The 20,917-nt window shown below is 52.1% G+C and overlaps 1 protein-coding gene across 4 annotated transcripts in view; it reads left to right on the forward strand.

Moving 5' to 3' along the window:
• The window catches only part of RASGRF1 (Ras protein specific guanine nucleotide releasing factor 1), a gene marked incomplete at both ends in the record, with an annotated part of 102,555 nt that overhangs the window by 27,000 nt on the left and 54,638 nt on the right, over window positions 1-20,917 (forward strand). For all 4 annotated transcript variants that reach the window (XM_082844021.1, XM_082844023.1, XM_082844024.1 and 1 more), the window contains 5 exons: window positions 6,269-6,361; window positions 8,914-9,167; window positions 16,541-16,620; window positions 19,129-19,322; window positions 19,814-19,923. In XM_082844021.1, the coding sequence (XP_082700147.1) occupies window positions 6,269-6,361; window positions 8,914-9,167; window positions 16,541-16,620; window positions 19,129-19,322; window positions 19,814-19,923 (731 nt within the window). The remainder of the gene's footprint in view (window positions 1-6,268; window positions 6,362-8,913; window positions 9,168-16,540; window positions 16,621-19,128; window positions 19,323-19,813; window positions 19,924-20,917) is intronic.

The following is a 20,917-nucleotide window of genomic DNA, read 5'->3' on the forward strand; positions in this document are numbered from 1 at the left end:
CCTAGCGGACAGGGTTGTGAGGATCAAGTGAGATCATTTATGGGCGAGTTCCTGGTTACTCTGCTGACAGCCACATGGGCGGAGGGGGTGAGGGCAGGGCCAGAGGGTGGCTGGTAGGTCCTTAGATTGTGGCTTGGGCTCAGCTCCAAGGCAGTCCCTTCCCTCTGCCTGGCACAACTGTCCGGAGGCTGAGCCGTTGCTAGGTTAAGCCTTCTAGAACTTCACTACTCAAAGTGTGGTCCATGAAACAGCAGCCCATTAGAAATGCAGAACCTAGGGCCCCACCCAGATCTCCCAAATCAGAATCTGCACTTTAACCACATCCCGGGAGATTCTCATTTATGGGTTGGCCAAAGAGTTCGTTCAGGTTTTTCCGTAACATCGGCGGAAAATCCCGAACAAACTCTTCGGCCAACCCAATACATTAAAGCTTGGGAAGCGCTGGCTTTCAGCCCTCAGACACCCCTTCCCAGCTGTGCACGCCGCCACGCAGTGATCTGATCGCCTCTCACCCCCTCACTTCACCAGCGCGCTCAGAACCATCTGGCTCCCTCACACAAGGTCTGCGACTCTGAGCCGAGGAGGGGCATATGAAAACACAGATCCCTGCGATCGGAGTTAGCTGCATAATTTGCAAGGCCCGATGCAAGGTGAAAATGCAAGGCCCCGACCAGGGTGGGGGAAGTCAGTCTCCCCTTCCCACTCGCCACGGCCTCCGCCCATCGTGGGCAGGCCACCGACGACTTCAACCGCCAACTCCCCTAACCTCTGCGCCATGATGCGCTCAGTATCTAGATTCAGGTGGGCAAGGGACCCTTGCCAAGTCACCCACTTAATGCCCCAGGCAGTATCAGCCCGGGCAGGACAGTTGTCTCCTCGCCCTGCCCTGTGACACCACAAGTATGCACAAGACCCACCTTCTCTGTACCTACACCAGGCCCTGCAGAGGGTGGAGGCGGACAGTGAGATGTGTCTGCTGGGCTGACTTGACCCGTTGTCACCCAGACAGAGGGTTGCAGAGGCCTGGGTCCCAGGATGCCGGGGTACAAGGAATAGGCAGGGAGACAGGAACACGCATGAGCTGAGGCTCCAAGCCCCTGGGGTGTGCCCCATGGTCCCATCAGACTCACTCACAAAATGCAAATTCAAAGAGAAGATTCTTAAGAATTTCAAGACAGCAACTGCTGTCTATCACCTTTGCAAGAACCAATTGTTACGTTTTCAAGAATTTTGCAAGCTAGTTATTCAACCTTTGGTAGCTTTAAATGGGCTGAGGTAGGAATGCCCACACCACGGAAACTGGCAGGTACTACCAGTCAGGTTTTCTTTCAGAGAGCTGGTCATGAAGCATTTACCGATATCCCATTGTCTACATCTTTTTTCCTAATGTGCAGGACCTGGTGCAAAATAAAAATGCAGGGCCCTTAAGAATCTCAAAGCAGCAGCAGCAGAGCTTTAAAGCAAGCGTTGGTCCCTTCTAAGCCTGGAGCCCTGCACGGGTCACACATCCAGGAATCCAGCCCTGTTTCTATTCCCAACCCTGGAGCCCCCACCCCTAGCCCTGGAAGTGACAGGAGATCACATCCAAACAAAAGTCTGCAGAGAGCTTTACCAGGCGTAACTATCCACCTCTGTCTTAGTCTCTTTTCTCCCATCTAAACAGCCCTGTTAGGCTTCATCTTTCATAACCCAGAGGCTCTAAGGACCATCTAAAACAAAGGGAATGTCTACCTCTGAGAAGAATCGCCCCCCCTGCACCTCTAGAATGCTCAGTTTGGACCATTTCATTGTTTTGTTGGTTGGTTGGTTGGGGTTTTTTTGGCCGCTTTATGCGGCTTGCGGGATCTTAGTTCCCCGGCCAGGGACGGAACCAGCGACCCCTGCAGTGGAAACGCGGAGTCCTAACCACTGGACCGCCAGGGAGTTCCCCCATTTCATTGTTTTAATAGCTGTTTTCCTCCCATTTATGATGGGAAGTAAATTTGGAGAGTGAAGACAGGCCCTAAAGGGCAAAATAGGAGTTTAGAGGTAGTCGTAATATTTTATTGGCTTGGAAGCACTCAGGATCCTGGGCGGCTGACACTGGAAGAAATGGAAAAGATCTTTAGTTCAGGGTTTAAATAAAACTTTAGGGCTTCCCTGGTGGCGCAGGGGTTAAGAATCCGCCTGCTGATGCAGGGGACACGGGTTCGAGCCCTGGTCTGGGAAGATCCCACATGTCGTGGAGCAGCTAAGTCTGTGTGCCACAACTACTGAACCTGCGCTCTAGAGCCTGTGCTCCGCAACGAGAGAAGCCACCGCGATGAGAAGCCCGCGCACTGCAAAAAAGAGTAGCCCCCGCTAGCCACAATTAGAGAAAGCCCACATGCAGCAGCAAAGACCCAACACAGCCAAAAAGAAATTAATTAAATAAATAAATAAATAAAAGAACTAAAAACATTGAAAAAACAATTTAGCCATGGGATTGGTTTTGCAAACAAACTTCAACCTGGTACCCCACTTCATAAACTAGGTCAGTGAGGGGACTACTCTGGGAGAAGTAAGAAAGGACGGCCGTGACCCCTCCCATGCAGCCCCTCCCCAGGCCCCCTCTCCAGGGCCCACCCTGCATGCCTTGAGTCCCGCTTCCCATCTCCCCCTTGCCATCCTCACCCCCGCCGCCCTGGCACACAACACCCTGTCATACCTGTGCCTTTGTTCACACACCCCCTCTCAAATTCCCTCCATCCTGTAGCCCACCTGTTGGGCTCTTTGTCCTTCAAAACTCCTTCCAGGTAGCCCTTGCCGCTTTCATGGTGAGATCTTCCCATTGCAGTAGGTACATACCTCGCTTCTGGCCTCTCCTTGTCCGATTATAAATTGCCTCTCTGGGGGTCTGACCCCCTTCTCAGGCTGGAAGATCCTCCCGGGAAGGGATCTGACTCGTCCACCTTACCCAGTGGTGAGCTGTGTCTCACCAGTACCCAACCCAAAGACTGCATCAGGACCCGCTGGCGGTGTTGGCACAAAGGCAGACAGAGATGGGCACCCACTGGGCTTGGAGGAGACCAGAAGAGATCAAGAAGAAGGGAGAAAGAACTGAGCTGCATGGCAAGAGCTACAGAGACCTGCAGGAAAAGCAAGAGCTACAGAGATCATTAGTAAAACCTTGGAGGCTAACAAAAAGGAAAGAACCTGGATTAATTCCACTATCAATGACTGCACTGACGAAATGCATTCTGGATGAAAGACACTGTCTCCAGAGGGGGGAGTAGGATGGGGCAGAAGCCCATGCGCTGTGCCTCAAAGGGGTGTGGCCAGCAGGGTTTTCCTCTGATGGGTCAAGGGGGCCAGACCATGGGTGGCCAGTGGGCGGGGGCCAGCGGAGACACCAGGCTTTGAGCCAGGTCAGACAGCTGGAGCTGGACTCTAGCTGGCAAGTTGGGTGTGAGCCAAAGTCCCCACTCTGTATGGCCTTCATTGACAGGGGTCAGCTGAGCAGACCCTGAACATCCAGCAAGCAAACCAGGGTCCAAGGGAAATCCATCTCCAGAAGAGACCTGCCAGGGTAAGAGAAAGGCTGCCTCCGTGAGCTCACCTGACACTGGCTCCTGGCAGGGATGGGCTGTAGCCCAAGACTTCTGCAGGGTCCCCAGGCTCACAACCCTCTAGAGCTTTGCCCACCAAGCCTGATCCTTAAACAAAGACTCCAAGGCTGCTGGCACTGCCTGTGCACGTAGCATAGTACCTGACCTAATTGCATCTATTTTTTGCCCTGGTCCCTGCTGAGTAGATGTCCTGGAATGCCTCTCTCTGAGACAAGCGCCAGTTTTAAATACAGACCACACACACACACACACACACACACACACACACACACACACACACACACACACACACACACACACTGCCATCCAAAAGAAAAAAAAGGTTTCCGTGTGCAAATCTCAAAACTGGCAAAGCAAGCAGACTGGCAAGGAGGTGACAACATCAGACCAAAGGTGGGCATTGAGTGGGCATCCTTGCATCTCTGAGCTCTCCAGTAGCCTGCCTCTGTGTGTGTCTGTGTGTGTGTGTGTGTGTGTGTGTGCGCGCGCGCGCGCGCGCGCGCGCACATTCCTTAGGCCTTTAGAATACAGATCAAAGAATCAGCCTTTATTTTAATGTGCAGATGTTCTCAGAGAATGGAGAGAAAAGGTGGGGGGGAGAGAAAAAAGAAAAGCCCATGTCGGTGCTGAATATTTCTCAGATATTTTCAGCCGCTCTCCAAGCACAGGCCAGGGTAATTTTAGCAACCCGCAAGTGGAGAGCGGGTAACTGTTCCATCTTGCTTTCAAAGTGCTCAATTCGCTCAATTGTGAGAGCCCATTCATTCTGCACTTCAGCAAGTGGCCTTGAGGGGACAAAGCCACGTGCTCTGAAGAGGATCGAGGGGCTCTGGCTTTGTGGCAGTGTTTGTGGATTCCCCTGAGCTGCTATCTTTAGACGTGTGGGGCTTGATGACTGCAGTGTTTTCCTGTGGTTGAGGTTTTTGTTGCTGCTGCTTTTCTGATCCTTTCGAAAAAAAAATTTTTTAATGAAACCTCTTTTATTATTTTTTATTTATTTATTTTTTTACCGAGCTATGCGGCACGTGGGATCTTAGTTCCCTGACCAGGGAGGGAACTCGTGCCCCCTGAAATGGAAGCGTGGAGTCCCAACCACTGGACTCCCAGCCAGGGAGGTCCCTGCTCTGATCCTTCTTTAACTTACTTACTTACATAGCCAACAAATATACGTTGAGTGCCAGCCGAATGCTAAGGACCGGGAGCCCAGGAATGAATGAAACGGGGTGGTCCTTCGCCCACAGAGCCCACAGCCGCGATGGAATACATAGGCATTGCCTGCATTTTCCCGGGAAAGTCCGCAGGCCGTGGGAGCCTTGTGGAGGACCCCCAGCAGAGACTTGCGGACTCGGGGGTGGCAGGAAGGAACCCACCCAGGGGCTACACCACAGGCCCGTCCACCTGAGCAGTGCCAGAGGCTCCAGCCACAGTATGGCTAAAGGCACTCCTTCTCCCGGTCACCACCCCGTTGGTCTTGTTCTTGCAGCTGGGCCGACCTCTCTGATCCCGAGATCTGGCAAATGGAGATTCTTAGATCAGCTCAAACGTTCGTTTCCAGGGCTCTTCCATTTTTCTAGGCCAGCAGTTTCCAGGTTGTGCTCCAAAGAGGGCTCCAAGTCAGAGAAGTGCTTCAGGGCTGTCCCAGGACGGGACAGCCAAGCCAGCAGTGCTTTCATCTGAAGTCCTGCTGGGGCTCCAGGACGGTTTTGTTTGAAAAAAATAATGGGACTACCCAAGTGCCCACCGATGGATGAATGCACGGCAACATGGGGTCTGTACATACAATGGATGTTACTCAGCCTTAAAAAAGAAGGAGAGTCTGACACATGCTGTGACATGGGTGAACCTTGAGGATGTTATGCTGGTGAAATAAGCCAGCCACAGAAAGACAAATACTGTCTGATTCCACTTAGGCGAGGTCCCTAGAGGAGTCAAATTCATAGAGACAGAAAGTAGAAGGGCGGGTGCCAGGGGTTGAGGGAGGAGGGATGGGGAGTCAGTGTGTTTTGTTTTGTTTAGGCTGCACTGTGTGGCAGGTGGGATCTTAGTTCCCTGACCAGGGATCAGACCCACACCCCCTGCAGTGGAAACGCAGAGCCTTAACCGCCGGACCGCCAGAGAAGTCATTAAACTCATTATTAAACTCATTAAACTCATTATTGTTTAATGAGTACAGAGCTCGGGGAGTTGAGAAAGTTCTGGAGACGGATGGTGGTGACGGTTGCACAACAGTGTGAATGTACTTGACGCCACTGAACTGTGCACTTAAAATTGGTTAAAATGGTAAATTTTATGTTATATATATTTTACCACAGTAAAAATTCGAAAGTAAAGGGACTGATGGTTTAGGGAATAAGGAAGAGAATCACAGATTTGGACCAAAGCTCCCAGATTACAGATGGGTTGCCTGCAGCCCAGAGAGTGCCTCGCCCAGGGTCACTCGGAGTCAGAGCCCAGCTGCCCTGGACCCAGGTGGACAGGGTCCCGGTCCGGTGCTCACTCACCGACTTCTGGCTCGAAACCTCCCACAGAGCAAAGGACATGAGCTGCAGTACCACTGGTCCTTGGGGAGCACGTGGCAGGGCTCTCACTCACCACACCACGCCTGGTGGCAGCCGGAGGGGTGGGGCTTCCACCAGCTGGTGCCGCTCGGCCCCTGCAGCTGACCTGTGTTTCCATTGCAGATCGCATCCCTGCTCAAGGACAATGAGCGCATCCAGTCCACCCAGACTGTCACACCCAACGACGAAGACAGTGACATCAAGAAAATCAAGAAGGTCTGTACCATCTCTCGGGGCTGGCAAATCTGCCCTGGTCCTCTTTTAGAGAGCCCCCTGGCACAGCCCAGGGTCTGCAGTGTCCACCTACTGTCCCACTGCTCCCGGGCGTGCCACTCCCACCTCCGCTCCAAAGGCAGAATCAACGGCCCCTCACCCCAGACCAGCACCTCGTCGAGCCATGTTTTCTGGTTGTCTTTGTGAGGTAGGGTGGTTCAGCCCATTTGACAGATAGGAGAACTAAGGCTCAAGAGATGAAAGAGTAGATAGAGCCAGGGCAGGAACCCAGGCTGTGAGACTCACAGCCGAGAGCTTTCCTCACAACCCTGGGCAGCCTCAGTGAGACCCCAGGCCACACGTCCACTGTCACAGCCCTGCATGCCCGCCCTCCCCCCAGCTACTGTCCTGCAAACACCTCCTCCTTTCATCCCCGGCAGACGTCAGCATGGGAGCCGGCCTCTGTGACACCCCTTAGCTGGCCCCACTGGTTTTACACTATTAGAGGCTAGGAGAAACATCTCAGAAGGTATGAGAAAGCTGCCCGGTGGCAGAGAGAATGACCAGCACCATAGGCCACCCCATGGAGGGGCATGTGGAGAGGAAGAGTATGGTCTGTGTTTGCAGCTTGCCAGCCTTGAAGCAGGGGAGCCTGACTCACCGTAAGAAAAACACACGAAACCAGAAAATCCTCCTTGTTGAGAGCGTAAAGGGACACCAGCGCCATCCAGACCAGAAAACTGCAAACTGGCATCCCACAGGCCAAGTTCAGCCTACCAGCATGTTTGGGGTTCTTAGCCCACACGGTGTTTCTTTTTTCCCTTTTTAATTTGTTGCCAGTGCTTTAAAAGCTAAACATTTCACATAAAAATATGTATTTCTGGTTTCTCAAAAATAGGAAGAGCTAACATTCATTACGCACTTTCCATGTGCCAGACACTATTCTAGGAGATTTATGCAGATTAATCTGTTCCTAACTAAAAGCCCTCTGAGGTTTTATTATTATCTGCGTTTCACATGTGGGGTTGCTGAGGCACAGAAAGGCAAAGTGACTTCCCCAGGTCACACAGCTAAGTATTTGCAGAGTGACATTTAAACCTTGGCCACCAAGCTCCAGAGCCCACATCCTTGGTCACTGGGACACACGATCTCTTGGAAAAGCAGAAGGTCTCACAGCCGGGGCCCACCTCCTGCACATGGTGACTGCTGGCCCTAGGCCAGGTGCTCTCCCATTAGTGCCCACCCAGCCGGCTTCAGGATCTATAGGACCTGCCGGGCCCCCATGGACACTGGGATTTGCCACCAGTTCACCTGGGGTCTGAGCCAAGCCCCGCCCAGGCAGGGATGCACTGGCCTTCCTTCCCTGCCATGACCCCACTGGGCTTCCCGGCCCGTTTTGCAAAGCCATTCTGGTTGGAACATTTTTTTAAGTACCACCTGAAATGCACCTCCCTCCTTTTGTTTTCACCCTCCTGGGGCCTCAGAGCAAGGCCCTCCTTTATCCAGAAAAGCTTTCTCTCTTCAAGGAGATCTGTCGTGCTGAGGCCAGGCCTCTCCTCCCCAGGGCAGACGTCCCTGGCCAAAGGTCTGCACCCGGATGGTTGCATCTGCTGTGCGTGGCCAGTGCCCTTTGCAGCTGATAATATTTTGATGAGTGCCTTGGCAGGTGGCCCCTGCATCTCCAGGTGCCCCCACCCCAGCACTGCCCAGCACCCTTGCTCCTGGGGCCCTGGGGCCCTCCCTGTGCAGCCCCTGAGCTTGCACACAGCTCAGCGGCAGGAATGGTGGGGAGCTACATGGTGCCTTGGTTGGAAGCGTGCATATCTTAAAACAGTTCTCTGTGTCTGTGAATTGAGGCCCTTCCCAAGTTCTTGCCAGAACGAGGCCAGGCCAAGCAGCCCGACTCCAAGTTGGGCAAGTCAAGTGTCTGTGTTCATTTCCCCGCGGAGGTAGAGGAGAGGCTCCAGGCGGGCGCCGATGAGGCCCAAGCATGAGATTAACTAATTTGCCGCTGAATTTGATAATCGCCCTCTATCCAGACGAGCTTTCATTGAAACTTCTGGGCTTTCAGGCCAGTCATTAGGCAAGAAGAGGTGTGAGCCATGCCCAGCACAGCCTGGCAACCCTCTATGCTCAAGCCCCCTCCCGTGATGGGGACTCAGGGCCACACTTTTCCTCCTTCGGAGGATGTTGCCAAAGCAACCTGGGGGATGTGGTTTAAATGCAGAGGGCCGGGGCAGGGCCTGGGGGTTTGCATTTCGAACAAGTTCTGGGGAGATGCTGATGCTCCCGTGCAGGGACCTCACTTGGAGTCCAGCCGTCATCTCATTAGCCCCATGGCACAGATGGGAAGCGGGCTTAGAGGAACCAGAGGGCTTGCCCGGCACCACGCAGGCAGAAGCACCAGGCCTGATCTTTTGCCTCAGCTCTTTTCCCTACGTGCCCGGCGTGGGGGACAGCAGGGCCTTGGCCCCTGCCCTTGGGGCGCTCACAGCCTGGAAGGACCAGAGCCGCTGAGGCTAACGGGAGACCCTCCCGCTGGTCTCGGCGCCCAGGTGCAGAGCTTCCTGCGGGGCTGGCTGTGCCGACGCAAGTGGAAGACCATCATCCAGGACTACATCCGGTCGCCGCACGCCGACAGCATGCGGAAGAGGAACCAGGTGGTGTTCAGCATGCTGGAGGCCGAGGCCGAGTACGTGCAGCAGCTGCACATCCTTGTCAACAACTTCCTGCGCCCCCTGCGGATGGCCGCCAGCTCCAAGAAGCCTCCCATCACGCATGACGACGTCAGCAGCATCTTCCTGAACAGGTGAGCACCCTGAAGCTCAGCGCCCCCTCCCGGAGCCCTTGGCTGGGGCGGGAAGAGGGAGCCTAGCCGGCACTGAACTTGGACACGAGCCCTTGACTAGTCCCCGCCAAATGCAGAGGAGGAAACTGAGACCCAGAGAGGAAGGAAGCTGCCCGAGGTCCCATGACGAGAAGCCAGTGCCCCAGCTACTGCAGGCGGGAATACAGACAGAGGCCCACGTAGTATATGTCTAAACTAGTGGTTCAACTGGGGCAATGCTGGGAGACATGTTTTTTTTTAATTTATTTTTTGCTTCAGAAGGATCACGTAGGATCCATGGCTGGCAATCCCTGGGAGGCAAATTTTTTTTTGAATTTTATTTTGTTTACCTTTTTATACAGCAGGTTTTTACATATTAGTGTATATACGGGAGACATTTTTGATTGTCACAACTTGGCGGGGCTGCAGGGGAGGGTTTGCAACTGGCATCTGGCGGGTAGAAGTCAGGGAAGCTGCTGAACATCCTACCGTGCGCAGAGCAGTCTCCCACAGCAGAGAATTCTTCCACCAAAAATAATCGTGCCAAGGTTGAGAAACCCTGGTTTAAATGTTTACAAGTTATAAATCAAGCTACAGAAAACCACATGGGTTCCGTTCTTCTACCTTAATATCATCGTCGTAACGATCTAGAAGCCAGGGCTAAATTTTTAGAATCCTGAGTCCCCTTAGCGTGGGGCTGTGTATCACACTACCCACATATCTTACGAAAGCAAGGCTGAGCTGATGGCTGCCCTTCTGCTGTCAACCTCATTTTAAAAGTCTTAGGAAATGGTTTAAATGAGCTTTTTGGGTAGGCATGAAAATTGGGTAAACTAGGTAAAAGCAACAAATATGAAAACCTATCAACAGAGTGCTAGTTACAAATGATTCTCGATCAGGAATTAAAGGAAGTCACTGTGTGCTCCAGGTTGTTCATTCAGCGGCATTTCTTTGAAAGTATCCATCATTCCAGTCATTTCACTAATTGCAGCTGGCCCTCATCCACGCCCTCTGCAGAGGTGTTTGGGACCCAGGGTCACCTCCCCTGTGCCCTGCTCTTCCCCTTTACCTGCCAGTGTGCTGTGATGAGTTTAGGGACCTGTGGGACACCCGGAAGGAGATGGGGTAGAGGCAGTGGACGTGGGTCTGATTCTGAGAGGTTGAGCCGGAGATGCTGAAAGTCACTGGGAGAAGGACAAGGACAGGGACATTGGAGTGCTGACACCATGGATGTGGATGAGGTGTCGGAGTGTGGGGACATGGTGGGGGTGGGGAGCAGGGGGAGGGGAGTGGCTTTTAGCCTCATTAGACCTTCTAGAAACTGAATCACTGGGCCTTACAAGGTTGCTTTTTTTTTTTGCGGTACGCGGGCCTCTCACTGTTGTGGCCTCTCCCGTTGCGGAGCACAGGCTCCGGACGCGCAGGCTCAGCGGCCATGGCCCACGGGCCCAGCCGCTCCGCGGCATGTGGGATCTTCCCGGACCAGGGCACGAACCCGTGTCCCCTGCATCGGCAGGCGGACTCTCAACCACTGCGCCAGCAGGGAAGCCCAAGGTTGCTTTTTAATATACATTTCAAACACAGTTTTTAGAGAGTAAATAAATGCTTTGATTTCTTTATTAAAACAAAGAAAATAGGTATTATTGTTTTGTGAAGTCAGGTAAGATTTTCTCCAGAAACTACAGTTGGGTCTTTTAAACTCAATGACCTGGAATTTGGCTGAAAAGTGTGAAGAACTTGTTTCTTCCTGAATAAACTCCGGACAGCTCAGCTGGAGTCACAGCTTCTCAAACGTGAACGCTGGGCCTCACCCCGAGCTTCTCAATCTGTAGATCTGGAGTAGAGCATAGGGATTGCATTTCCAACAAGTCTGTAGGTGCAGCTGCTGCTGCAGGTCCCAGAGCACACGGAAATGAGAGGCTTGAGATAACCGCAGGGGACTGCCTGTATTGGAGGCTCGGCCACGGACCTACCTGAGAAATACTTCAGCAAGCATTGTAATAGTTCTAGGTTGTTTGTGCTTTCCTTGCACTTTAGGCCACAGTTGCAAACTTTTGGTGACCGTTTATCATAACCACTAAGAGATAAAGGTGCCCTTTTGTATTTATTTAATCTTTGCATCATTTTGTTACACTGCATTCAATGGAATTCTTTTCACCTGTAATCTTTGGTTAAGAGTATTCATACCAACTCACAGAATGTGTTCAAAAGTTGTTTGAAGAAAATCACAACATGGTTTTATATTTTTGTCTGTTAGTCACTGCATGGATCAGATCAGATGCCTTTAACAGAATAAACAGGAGGGAAGAAAGTCCCCTCTTTTGCTGGTGTCCTTCTAAGCCCCTGCAAGGCCTGTTTCTCCTGTTCCACAATGTGCCCAAGGTTGACTGTTTCCCATCTTAGCAGTCTCATTGATCCTGGTCAAAATAGCCCCAGCCTGATCAATCTTTAAGGCCTCCAGAATATGGACTCTAGCGGTCCTCGGAAACACTGACCAGGGAATGGGACCTGCCTCTTGTAGGTGTTGGAGAATCAGATGAGAGCTCACGTAAAGCATCTAGTACAGAGCCCAGCATAGCCCAAGTGCTCATAAGAGCTAGACATTAGTACAACAAGAAAGCTTCACTATGATGCACCCTGTGAGAAACTGAATTCAAATCTAATGTGGAGGGAGCACTTCTCAACTCGTTCTGTGAGGCCGGCATTACTCTAATACCGAAATCAGAAAAAGACATTATGGGGAAAGAACACTGCAGACCCCTATTGCTCGTGATCATAGATGCAAAATATTATAAAATCGAATCCAGAAATATATGAAAAGGATAATACATCATGACCAAGTGGAATTTATCCCAGGAATGCAAGGTTGGTTCAACATTGAAAATTAATCAAATACGTTTTACCGTATTTTCTTACAATATTAAGTAAGAAGAACCAATGATCCTATCAATGGATGCCAATCTGAGGTGACTGGCTTCTCTCCACCCCCTGGCCCCTGTTCTCCATCGGGAGCAGGTCGGAATTCTTTCCTTCCCCCGGGGCCCAGGGTGGGGCAGGAAGAGCTAAAAAATTACTGCCTTCTAATCGTTCACCCCTCACTATATGATCCACTGGGTACATAAGAGCGTAAGCTTCACTGTCTTAACCTCTGTGCTTTTTGAGAGCACAAAGAACGGCTGAAATTTTTTTTCATTAACTGTATAGCAACCCTGCACAGCACTTTGCGTGACTGAATGTTTTGGACTACACTCACCACGTTAAGATGGTGTTTTGTGGGGCCTGCTCGGTGCCAGGCTCTCTGTAAGCACTTGACCTACGTAATTTCCAATCCTCAGAGACGCCCCATGAGGCCGGTACCAGAGATCAGAGAGGTGACGGGGTGTGCTCAGGGTTCGGGTGGGCTGTGATTTTAACCCAGTTCTGCTTTATGTGAAGGCCTGTGCTTCCCCGCTGCTGCCCTGTTAAATAATGGGCTGGAATCTTCACCGACCCCCATCCTCCTTACCCCCATGCCCATCACAGCCCAGGTCTCAGCACGTACTCCTGCCCACGCCTGCACTGTCGAGAACTTTCGATTGTACGGAGCCCAGCCTTCCCTCTTACCGTGTAGGTGCTGTGGAGGCCGGATCCGGGACATGAACCGTCCAGGTCTCCCTGCCTCGGACCACAGCACAGAGTCTGTATGTGTCACAGGTCAAGGGCGGAGGCTGCCAGCCCACTCACTAGAAGGCATTTCTACACATAGCTTTCCCTTGGATTTGCATTTAGGCTGAAATGTACAGCCACATTAGACACCTGATGCCAATTTGGTGATTTCATTTACTGGAGTTCTTTAAAAGAAGTCCTTGAGAAGAGAGAGGCCTCTCTCCAGGTTGGCAGATTCACGGAGGACGCTGCCGAGCTGGGGAGGGGGTTAATTGTGTGCTTCCTGAATGCTGCGGGGGGAATCTTTGAAGGAAACGTGTGCACCAGGTTATGTTTAACTGAAACAATGAGCATATACTCTTGGGCTATTTCCCTTTAATAAAAACCATGCCCAGCAACGTGTGCTGGGAACCACAGGCATTGCCCCGTGATGAGAGGCATCCCGCCTGGGGGACAGATGGTTCCTATCTTGATGCCCGCTCTGATTGACTGGCAGAGGTTGCCTGGAGTCCTGGGTGGAGAAGAATGATGAGGCTCAGTGGGGGCGTGTGCTGCCATCGATTCGTCTTGTCTGCATGATCTGGGGAGTGAGGAGGGACAGGCACAGGGTGAGGCTGGAGTGAAGAGGCCTGGTTCTGCCCTCCACGGGCCAAGCCCTGTGTACCTAGGACCAGCCTTGGGCAAGTCACACTCCTTTCTGGGCTCAAGCAGGGAACCAGGCAAAATGAGTACTTCCCGAAGCAGACAAGTCACTTCCTCTCCCTAGAATTCTTCCCACCCTACTGTCGTTCCTATTTTCCTTATGACAGCTGTCTCCTACTCTTTTTTCATGTCTTTCCTTGGATGTCCCTGACCACCCCCATGCCCCTTGTCACCGCTGGCTTATGTTCCCTTGTTGTGTGCTTCCAGGGCCCCCATGCTGCCCCTTTTGTAGCATTCATGGCACTTAAATAATGATTTCTTCTGTGCATAGATTCCCTGCTGGACTATAAGTGTGCGGGGCCATAGAATATAGTTGCCCCGGCTGTGTGCTGCACAACTCAGGGACAACATTCACATAGACTAGGGATCAGCAAACTTCTTCTGTCAAGGGTCAGATAGTAAATATTTTAGGCCTTGTGGGCCAGAGGGTCTCTGTCAAAACTAGGTGGTCTTAGGCAATCCTAAATGAATGGGTGTTGCTGTGTTCCAATAAACCTTGACTTATGGACACTAAAGTGTGAATTTCATCTAATTTTTACTTATCGTAAAATATTCTTTGGATTTTTTTTCAACCGTTTAAAATTATAAAAAGTCCTTCTAAGCTTACAGGCTGTACAGAAACAGAAAGTGGGCCAGTATTCTATATGGCAAGATTCCATGTCGTAAAGACGTCATTTCAGCCAAATCATGCTATACACTCAATATAATTCCAATCGAAGTGCAGCCTAGCAGAGTGATTTTAATGTTCAACTGAAGGAGTAAAATGCATGTAAATAGATAATAATGTTCTGAAAAAAACAATGAAAGAAACATTTCCTACATTAATTAAAATGTATTATAGGCCATAAATATATGAAAAGTAATGAAAACAGCGTGAGACTATTGCCAGAACAGGCCAGTAGTCCATCAAAATAAAATACAGAGTCCAGAAACAGACTTAGGCATGTATGAGAATTTAGTAACTAAAAAGGCAGCTTAGCAAAGCAGTGGAAGCAGCCGCAGTATCTGATAAATAAAATGGGGCAATTGGCTACAAACTGAAAGAAAGCTTAACGTTTATATCCCTGACTCACATCCTACACCAAAGTAAACTCTAGGTAAGTATTTATGTGTAAAAATGAAAGAGTAAAATAAAATATAGGTGAGTGTGCATGCAGTCTAAGAGTGGGAAAAGACATGATGCCTGAAGCAAAAACACAGAAAGAAAATCTCACAGGGCAAAATGGAAAACCTTCCAAAAACACCAAACACAAATAGTTGGGCAAATAGCTGAGCAAAAAAATATCTGCAATGTCTATGTTAAAATTATACACTTAATATGGAGAGTTATTTTAAATTAATAAAAGTGAAAATAGTAAGTGGACATGACTTGGCAGTTCCCCAAAGAAGAAATTCAAATGGCCAGTACAAAGGAGAAATGTTCAACCAACCCACTACAATGATTTTGTAAAGCAAATCGAATCAAAATGAGATTATTTTTTTCTTAGCAGATAGGTAACAGCGGTCGTTTCTGCGTAGTAGGAGGACAAGTGAAATCCTCACAGTTTATAGTACTTTGAAAACGGAGGCTTCATCTATTGTATTTTTATAGTCCCAGCTTACGATGTTCCTAACGTGCTACCCTACAAGTCCATGCCGTGAACCCTGCACAGCGCATCCTGCAGCCGTCTGTGGGAGCTGCCTGGGAACGGGGCCCTGAGTCTTGCTGTGGCGGTGCTCGGGGGCATCCAGAGCCTCTCAGCTCCCCAGGAACCCCTGAAAGTCCTCCTACCTCCACCCTGCCCCGCATCAGGGCCCACGTTCTCCCTCTGTGCACTTTCACGCACCCCTGGACGGGTCTCCTTTGAGTTTTTCTAAGGTCTTCCCATGTGGACGACTAAAGTTCTTCACATTGGTACAGTACGTGTTTATCTATTCAGTAACTAGTTCAGGGGCCACAGACAGGAAGAAACCAGCCCTGTCAAGGGTGAATCTGTCACAGACTTGTTACCTGAAAACTGCAAATGACTTCAGCCATCAGGCGGGGCCCCTAGTCCAGAAATCACTAGGGGTGTCACCACACCTCGGGGGGCCTGTTCTTTTGGGACTTTAGGGAGATGACAGTTAATTCACGGTAATGAGAGGAGCCACTCTCAGGAATGAGAACTCGGGAGTGTTTCTGCTACTTAGATACTTGTTAAAGGCCCTACCGGTTCCAGCCCTTCTGCACATCCTGCGGGTGTGATGGGGTTATAGGCTCTGCTCTTCAGCCGTAGGTGCCGTGTTCTGTTCTCTCTCCCCACCACCACCTCTCACCTCCCTCACCCCTTTCTCTCTTGCAGCCCTCCCTTCTTTTCTTTTTCACACCCTTTTTCTCTCCACCCACCCTGTTTTCTCTGCAGAGTGGGGTGCTCAGGGCATTTCAAACTCCCCTGGGGTCAGGGAGCCCCGTGCCTCCCAGGCCCACCGTGAACATGAGGTCCCAGGCCCCCATTGGCTTCCTGTGTCTCACAGCTCAGGGGCGTCTCTGCGCCCACCCAGCGCCTTCCACTCCCTGCCCTTGTCCTGAGAGTGTGAGACCCCAGGATGGGGGTTTGCCTTCAGGACACAAACTCCTGGGAGAGGGGACAGCACCCAATGACAGAGCCAGTGGGGACTTGAGGGGGCCAGGGAAGCCAGCAGCCGGAGTGCCCCCTCCTCGGCCGGCTTCACGGGCATTTGACTGCATGCTTAGAAAAACCGTGCTTAATTTGAGGCTCTGCTGTCACCATCCTGAAATTCCTAATCATTGGTTAACAAGGGGCCGGCGTGTTTGTTTTGCCTTAGGCCCCGTAGACTGTAGGGTCCATCCCACTGATGGGGTTTCTCATGGGGTCTCACCTGAGAAGGTTTGCTGCTATAGTCCCACAGGCAGTGACAGCCCCTGCCCTCTTCCCTGGGGCCCCTCAGCTCTACTGAACTTTGGGGGAGGGGACACCTGGAAGGAGAGGAACTCCTGGCCGGAGCTTACCCTGTGCTTTCTCTTCCAGCGAGACCATCATGTTTTTGCACCAGATCTTCTACCAAGGCCTGAAGGCCCGCATCTCCAGCTGGCCCACTCTGGTCCTCGGTGAGTAGCAGCCCTGGCAGAGGTCTCCTGCCCCTCCGCCCCCATCCCCACCTGAGAAGTCCCTGTGCAGGGGCCGCACCTCCTGGCTGGTGGTACTTTTGTCCTTCCCGAGTGTAACAGAGCGGCCCCTTAAAAACTCACAGAATCCCTCAGAGGGAGCAGAAGAGGAAAGAGAAGTTGGCAAAAGCTACATTTCTAGGAGGAAGTGATATATTTTTAGTTTCTTATCTGCTTTTCCCTTTTAAAAATAATATATAGGTACCCATCTGAGAAAATCTGAGAATCCAGAAAAGTAGGAAACATTTAAAAATATCAACGTTTCTGCTTCCCAAAGATAACTACTGTAAACACTCCGGTGTGTTTCCTTCCAATTTTTTTTCCTATGCATAGATCTTGGGGTTGTTTTTTTTTTTTTCCATTTTACATAATTGCAAACATACTGAATATAGAATTTGAATCTTGCTGTGGGTTTTTTTTACTTAACATAATTGCATAAGTGTTTTCTCAAGCTGAAAGTATGCTTTTTGATGGCTGTATAATGTTCCAGTGCCCTGTGAGTCTGCCACCATCTGTGTAGCCATCTCCCTTCATCGACTCTTAAAGTTGTTCTACCTTTTTGCTACTAAAGATAATCATCCCTGCGTGTGAAGTTGTCTCCATGTTAGAGAGCATTCCCCTGAGACAGGTGCCCAGAAGTAGAATTACTGAAACAATGGGGATGGACTCCCCGCCGTGAACACGTCGTCACCTTGCTCTCCAAGCCCTCACTCCTGGGAGTGATGTACAGGAGTGCGTCCCACATCCCGCCCCTCCCACACTGGGTACCATCTTCCTTTCACTTAATTCAATAGGAAAAGGTGAGTGTTGGTGTCACTTCCACTCTGGGGTCGAGGGAACAGGCTCAGGGAGGTGAAAGGACAGCTGAGGCTGAAAAGGCTCCTCTGCCCACGGGCCAGGAGACTTCCAGGGGCAGTGGCACCATTTTGTTTTTCTCCAAGGTCAAAATAAGAAGCAGCCCTAGAAAGACACAGGCTGCACTTTCTGTAGTCATACAGCTAAAGAGGTTGTCCACTGGGTAGTTGGATGCCCTACATAAGAGCTCCCACTTAGAGTTTGTTCCAAGGAAAGCTTGTCTTTCTTTTTTTTTAATTTTATTTTATTGAAGTATGGTTGATTTACAATGTTGTGTTAATTTCTGCTGCAGAGCAAAGTGATTCAGTTATACATATATATACATTCTTTTTTTAATATTCTTTTCCGTTACGGTTTATCATAGGATACTGAATATAGTTCTCTGTGCTATACAGTAGGACCTTGTTGTCTATCCGTTCTATATACAAAAGCTTACATCTGCTAACCCCAACCTCCCCTTCATCCCTCCCCCACCTCCCCTCCCCCTTGGCAACCAGAATTCTGTTCTCTATGTCTGTGAGTCTGTTTCTGTTTCGTAGATAAGTTCATTTGTGTCGTGTTTTAGATTCCACATATAAGTGATATCGTATGGTATTTGTCTACTCTTTCTGACTTACTTCACTTGTATGATCATTTCTAGTTGCATTGTCTTTCTTTTTAATGGGGTTATTAAGCAGAGGTTTTAGAGGGTCCATCCCATCCCATCAAGTGTTGAAAGGCAGGTTTGGGCTTTGGGGAGCTAGAAGGACAGGATGTTAGATACCCAGGAGGTTGAGACAGACGGAGGGTTGAGCAGGGGGTCCACCTCACTGAGCCAGGGGCTGCAGAGCTGGGGAGGTCTGGAAGGACAGGGACACAGGGACCAAGGGGACAACAGGTGAAGGGACAGAGACTCAGGAAAGCATATCATGGGGTGGAAAGCGCTGGAATGGGGGAGTTGGAAAGCCTGGCTCCAGGCCAGCTCCTGACTCACCTCGTGACAGGTCACAGTCACAGGTGGGACACTCTGGGAGGGGGGCCCCTGGGGACCCCTCAGCATAACAGCCTGGCAGAGCCAGGGCACTGGGGGGAGTGGACCACAAAGCATTTACAACAGGGGCCTCAGCCAACCCCAGGGAAGCTCGGGAACTGAGGTGGCCCTTCAGGGACGTCCCCCATCGAGGCAGGGGCCGGCCTTCACACCCCGACCTGGACCTGTCATTGGGCTCCAGCTTGTGCAAGGCAGCTTCCTTCAGCTGAGAGCAGTTCCCAGCAAGGGCGAACCCAGCTGAGCGCCACCCGCACTGGTGGCAGCTGGGGAGCAAGTGCCTGGGTCCACCAGGGGTTCCGGGGGACACACCGCAGCACCCTCTATACCTCCTTTCTCTGACCTCCGGTACACAGGTGTCAGACTAGACAGGGCTCTATCTCAAAAACCTGTGAATCTGCTGTGGTCTCAATGCCTGGGGCCACCCTGTCTGGCCTAGGAGAGGGCAGTGGTGCCAGAGTCATCTCCGACGACTCTGGTGGGGCTTTGAGCCGTGCCCCGACCTCCCCGGGTGGGGCTGGGGGAGCCGAGGGCGCCCCCGCTGCCCGCTGAGTCCCGCCTCCTTCCAGCCGACCTGTTCGACATCCTGCTGCCCATGCTCAACATCTACCAGGAGTTCGTCCGCAACCACCAGTACAGCCTGCAGATCCTGGCGCACTGCAAGCAGAACCGCGACTTCGACAAGCTGCTGAAGCACTACGAGGCCAAGCCCGACTGCGAGGAGAGGACGCTGGAGACCTTCCTCACCTACCCCATGTTCCAGGTGTGCCCGCCCCGCCTGCCAGGGCGCATGCGCGGGAGGGCTGCGGCCGACTGGGGGCCGGGGCGCGGAGTGCCGAGGGCCACGGCCGTGCAAACCCCCGGTGGCCTGGAGAACGAACGGGGCTAGGACCCTCCGCCGACCCTGGCTGGGGGAGGCCGTGCAGGAAGTGAGGGGCAGCTCCTGGTCCTGAGTCCATCTCCAGGTCCTGCCTTCTGCGGGGCAGAACCTCAAGCTCTGGGCTCTCGTCCCAGACAAGACCCTGGAAGAGCCTCCAAGTTGAGAGAGTCTGGGATCAGAAGTGCAGTGGGTGTCCTTCCTCAGCCCCGCTCATGGGGGTCCTCGGAGCTGAGAGCCCCCTTCTCTGCCCACCCTGCCCCCCCATCTGTCTACCCTGCTCTGTCTCTCCATCTCTCTTGCTTCATCGCTGTCTCTCTCTCCCTGCCTCTGTCTCTCTGGCCCTCTGGCCCTGTCCCCGCCTCTCCCCACTGCAGATCCCCAGGTACATCCTGACGCTGCACGAGCTCCTGGCCCACACCCCTCACGAGCACGTGGAGCGCAACAGCCTGGACTACGCCAAGTCCAAACTGGAGGAGCTGTCCAGGTGAGCCCCGCGGGGATCCCACGCCGGTGGGCAGGCCCAGGCTGAGGGTGCCCCCACCCGGGGTTTGCCGAGCCCCAGATGGGAAAAGCTCGTGCTCCGGTTAGGATTCCGAGGTGGGGGCACCCACAGCTTGTCCCACCTGGAAGCCGGGTCCCCAGGAGCAGTCTGAGGGGTTTACAGCTCCGGCCCAGGTGGGCACCCAGTGAGATAGGATGCGGTGTACGCTGTCCCTGGTACAGATGGGGTCCGAGGAAGGGCCCAGGGCACTTAGTGGGCCCATCTCCCAGGTCAGGGATCTGCCCAGGACTCGCAGGCACTCTCTGCCCATTTCCTCGGTTCTCCAGTGTCCATGTGTCAAAACCGGTGGCTTTAGGAGCCCCAGGGGTCCTGGGTGTCGGGCTTTCATGTGCCCCAGGCTCCGTTCAGCAGCAGGCAGTGTCCGTCGGGGGACAGGCCATGGTTGGGCCACCATCAGAGGCCGCAGCCCCCCTAGTCAAGGCCCTCCCCTGTCCTCCTCACTCCCCGAAGCCCAAGGAATTCCTCGCTGCACGGGCAGGAGCTAAAGGACTGGAGGGAGGCACTGCCACAGCCCAGGCAACAGGGGACACGGCCACACCAGGGGGTGGCCGTGGAGGTGAGGACTCTGGAGTTTTCTGAAGGTGGAACCTCCAAGAGTTTCTGATGGATGAGAGGTGAGGAGAGAGAGAGAAAATGAGAGTCGAGGGTGATTCCAGAGTTTTCTGCCGAGCAGCCAGAAGGATGCATTGCCGTTGTGCAAGATGGAGAAGGCGCCAGAGGGGCAGGTTTGGAGGCGGGCGTCTTCCTCGCCGCGTTGGAGTTTTACTTGGGGGTGTGTTGGACCTGAGATGGACAACAGCGGTGGAAATGACAAAAAGGGAGTCGGTGTTTGAGTCTGGAGATCAGGGAGCCAAGATATACCCGATCGTCAGCTCGGAGATGGTGTTTAGAGTCACAAGGCTGGTGAGATCACCAA

This window comes from Leucopleurus acutus, assembly GCF_964270905.1.
Source record: "Leucopleurus acutus genome assembly, chromosome: 1".
Lineage (NCBI taxonomy): Eukaryota > Metazoa > Chordata > Mammalia > Artiodactyla > Delphinidae > Leucopleurus > Leucopleurus acutus.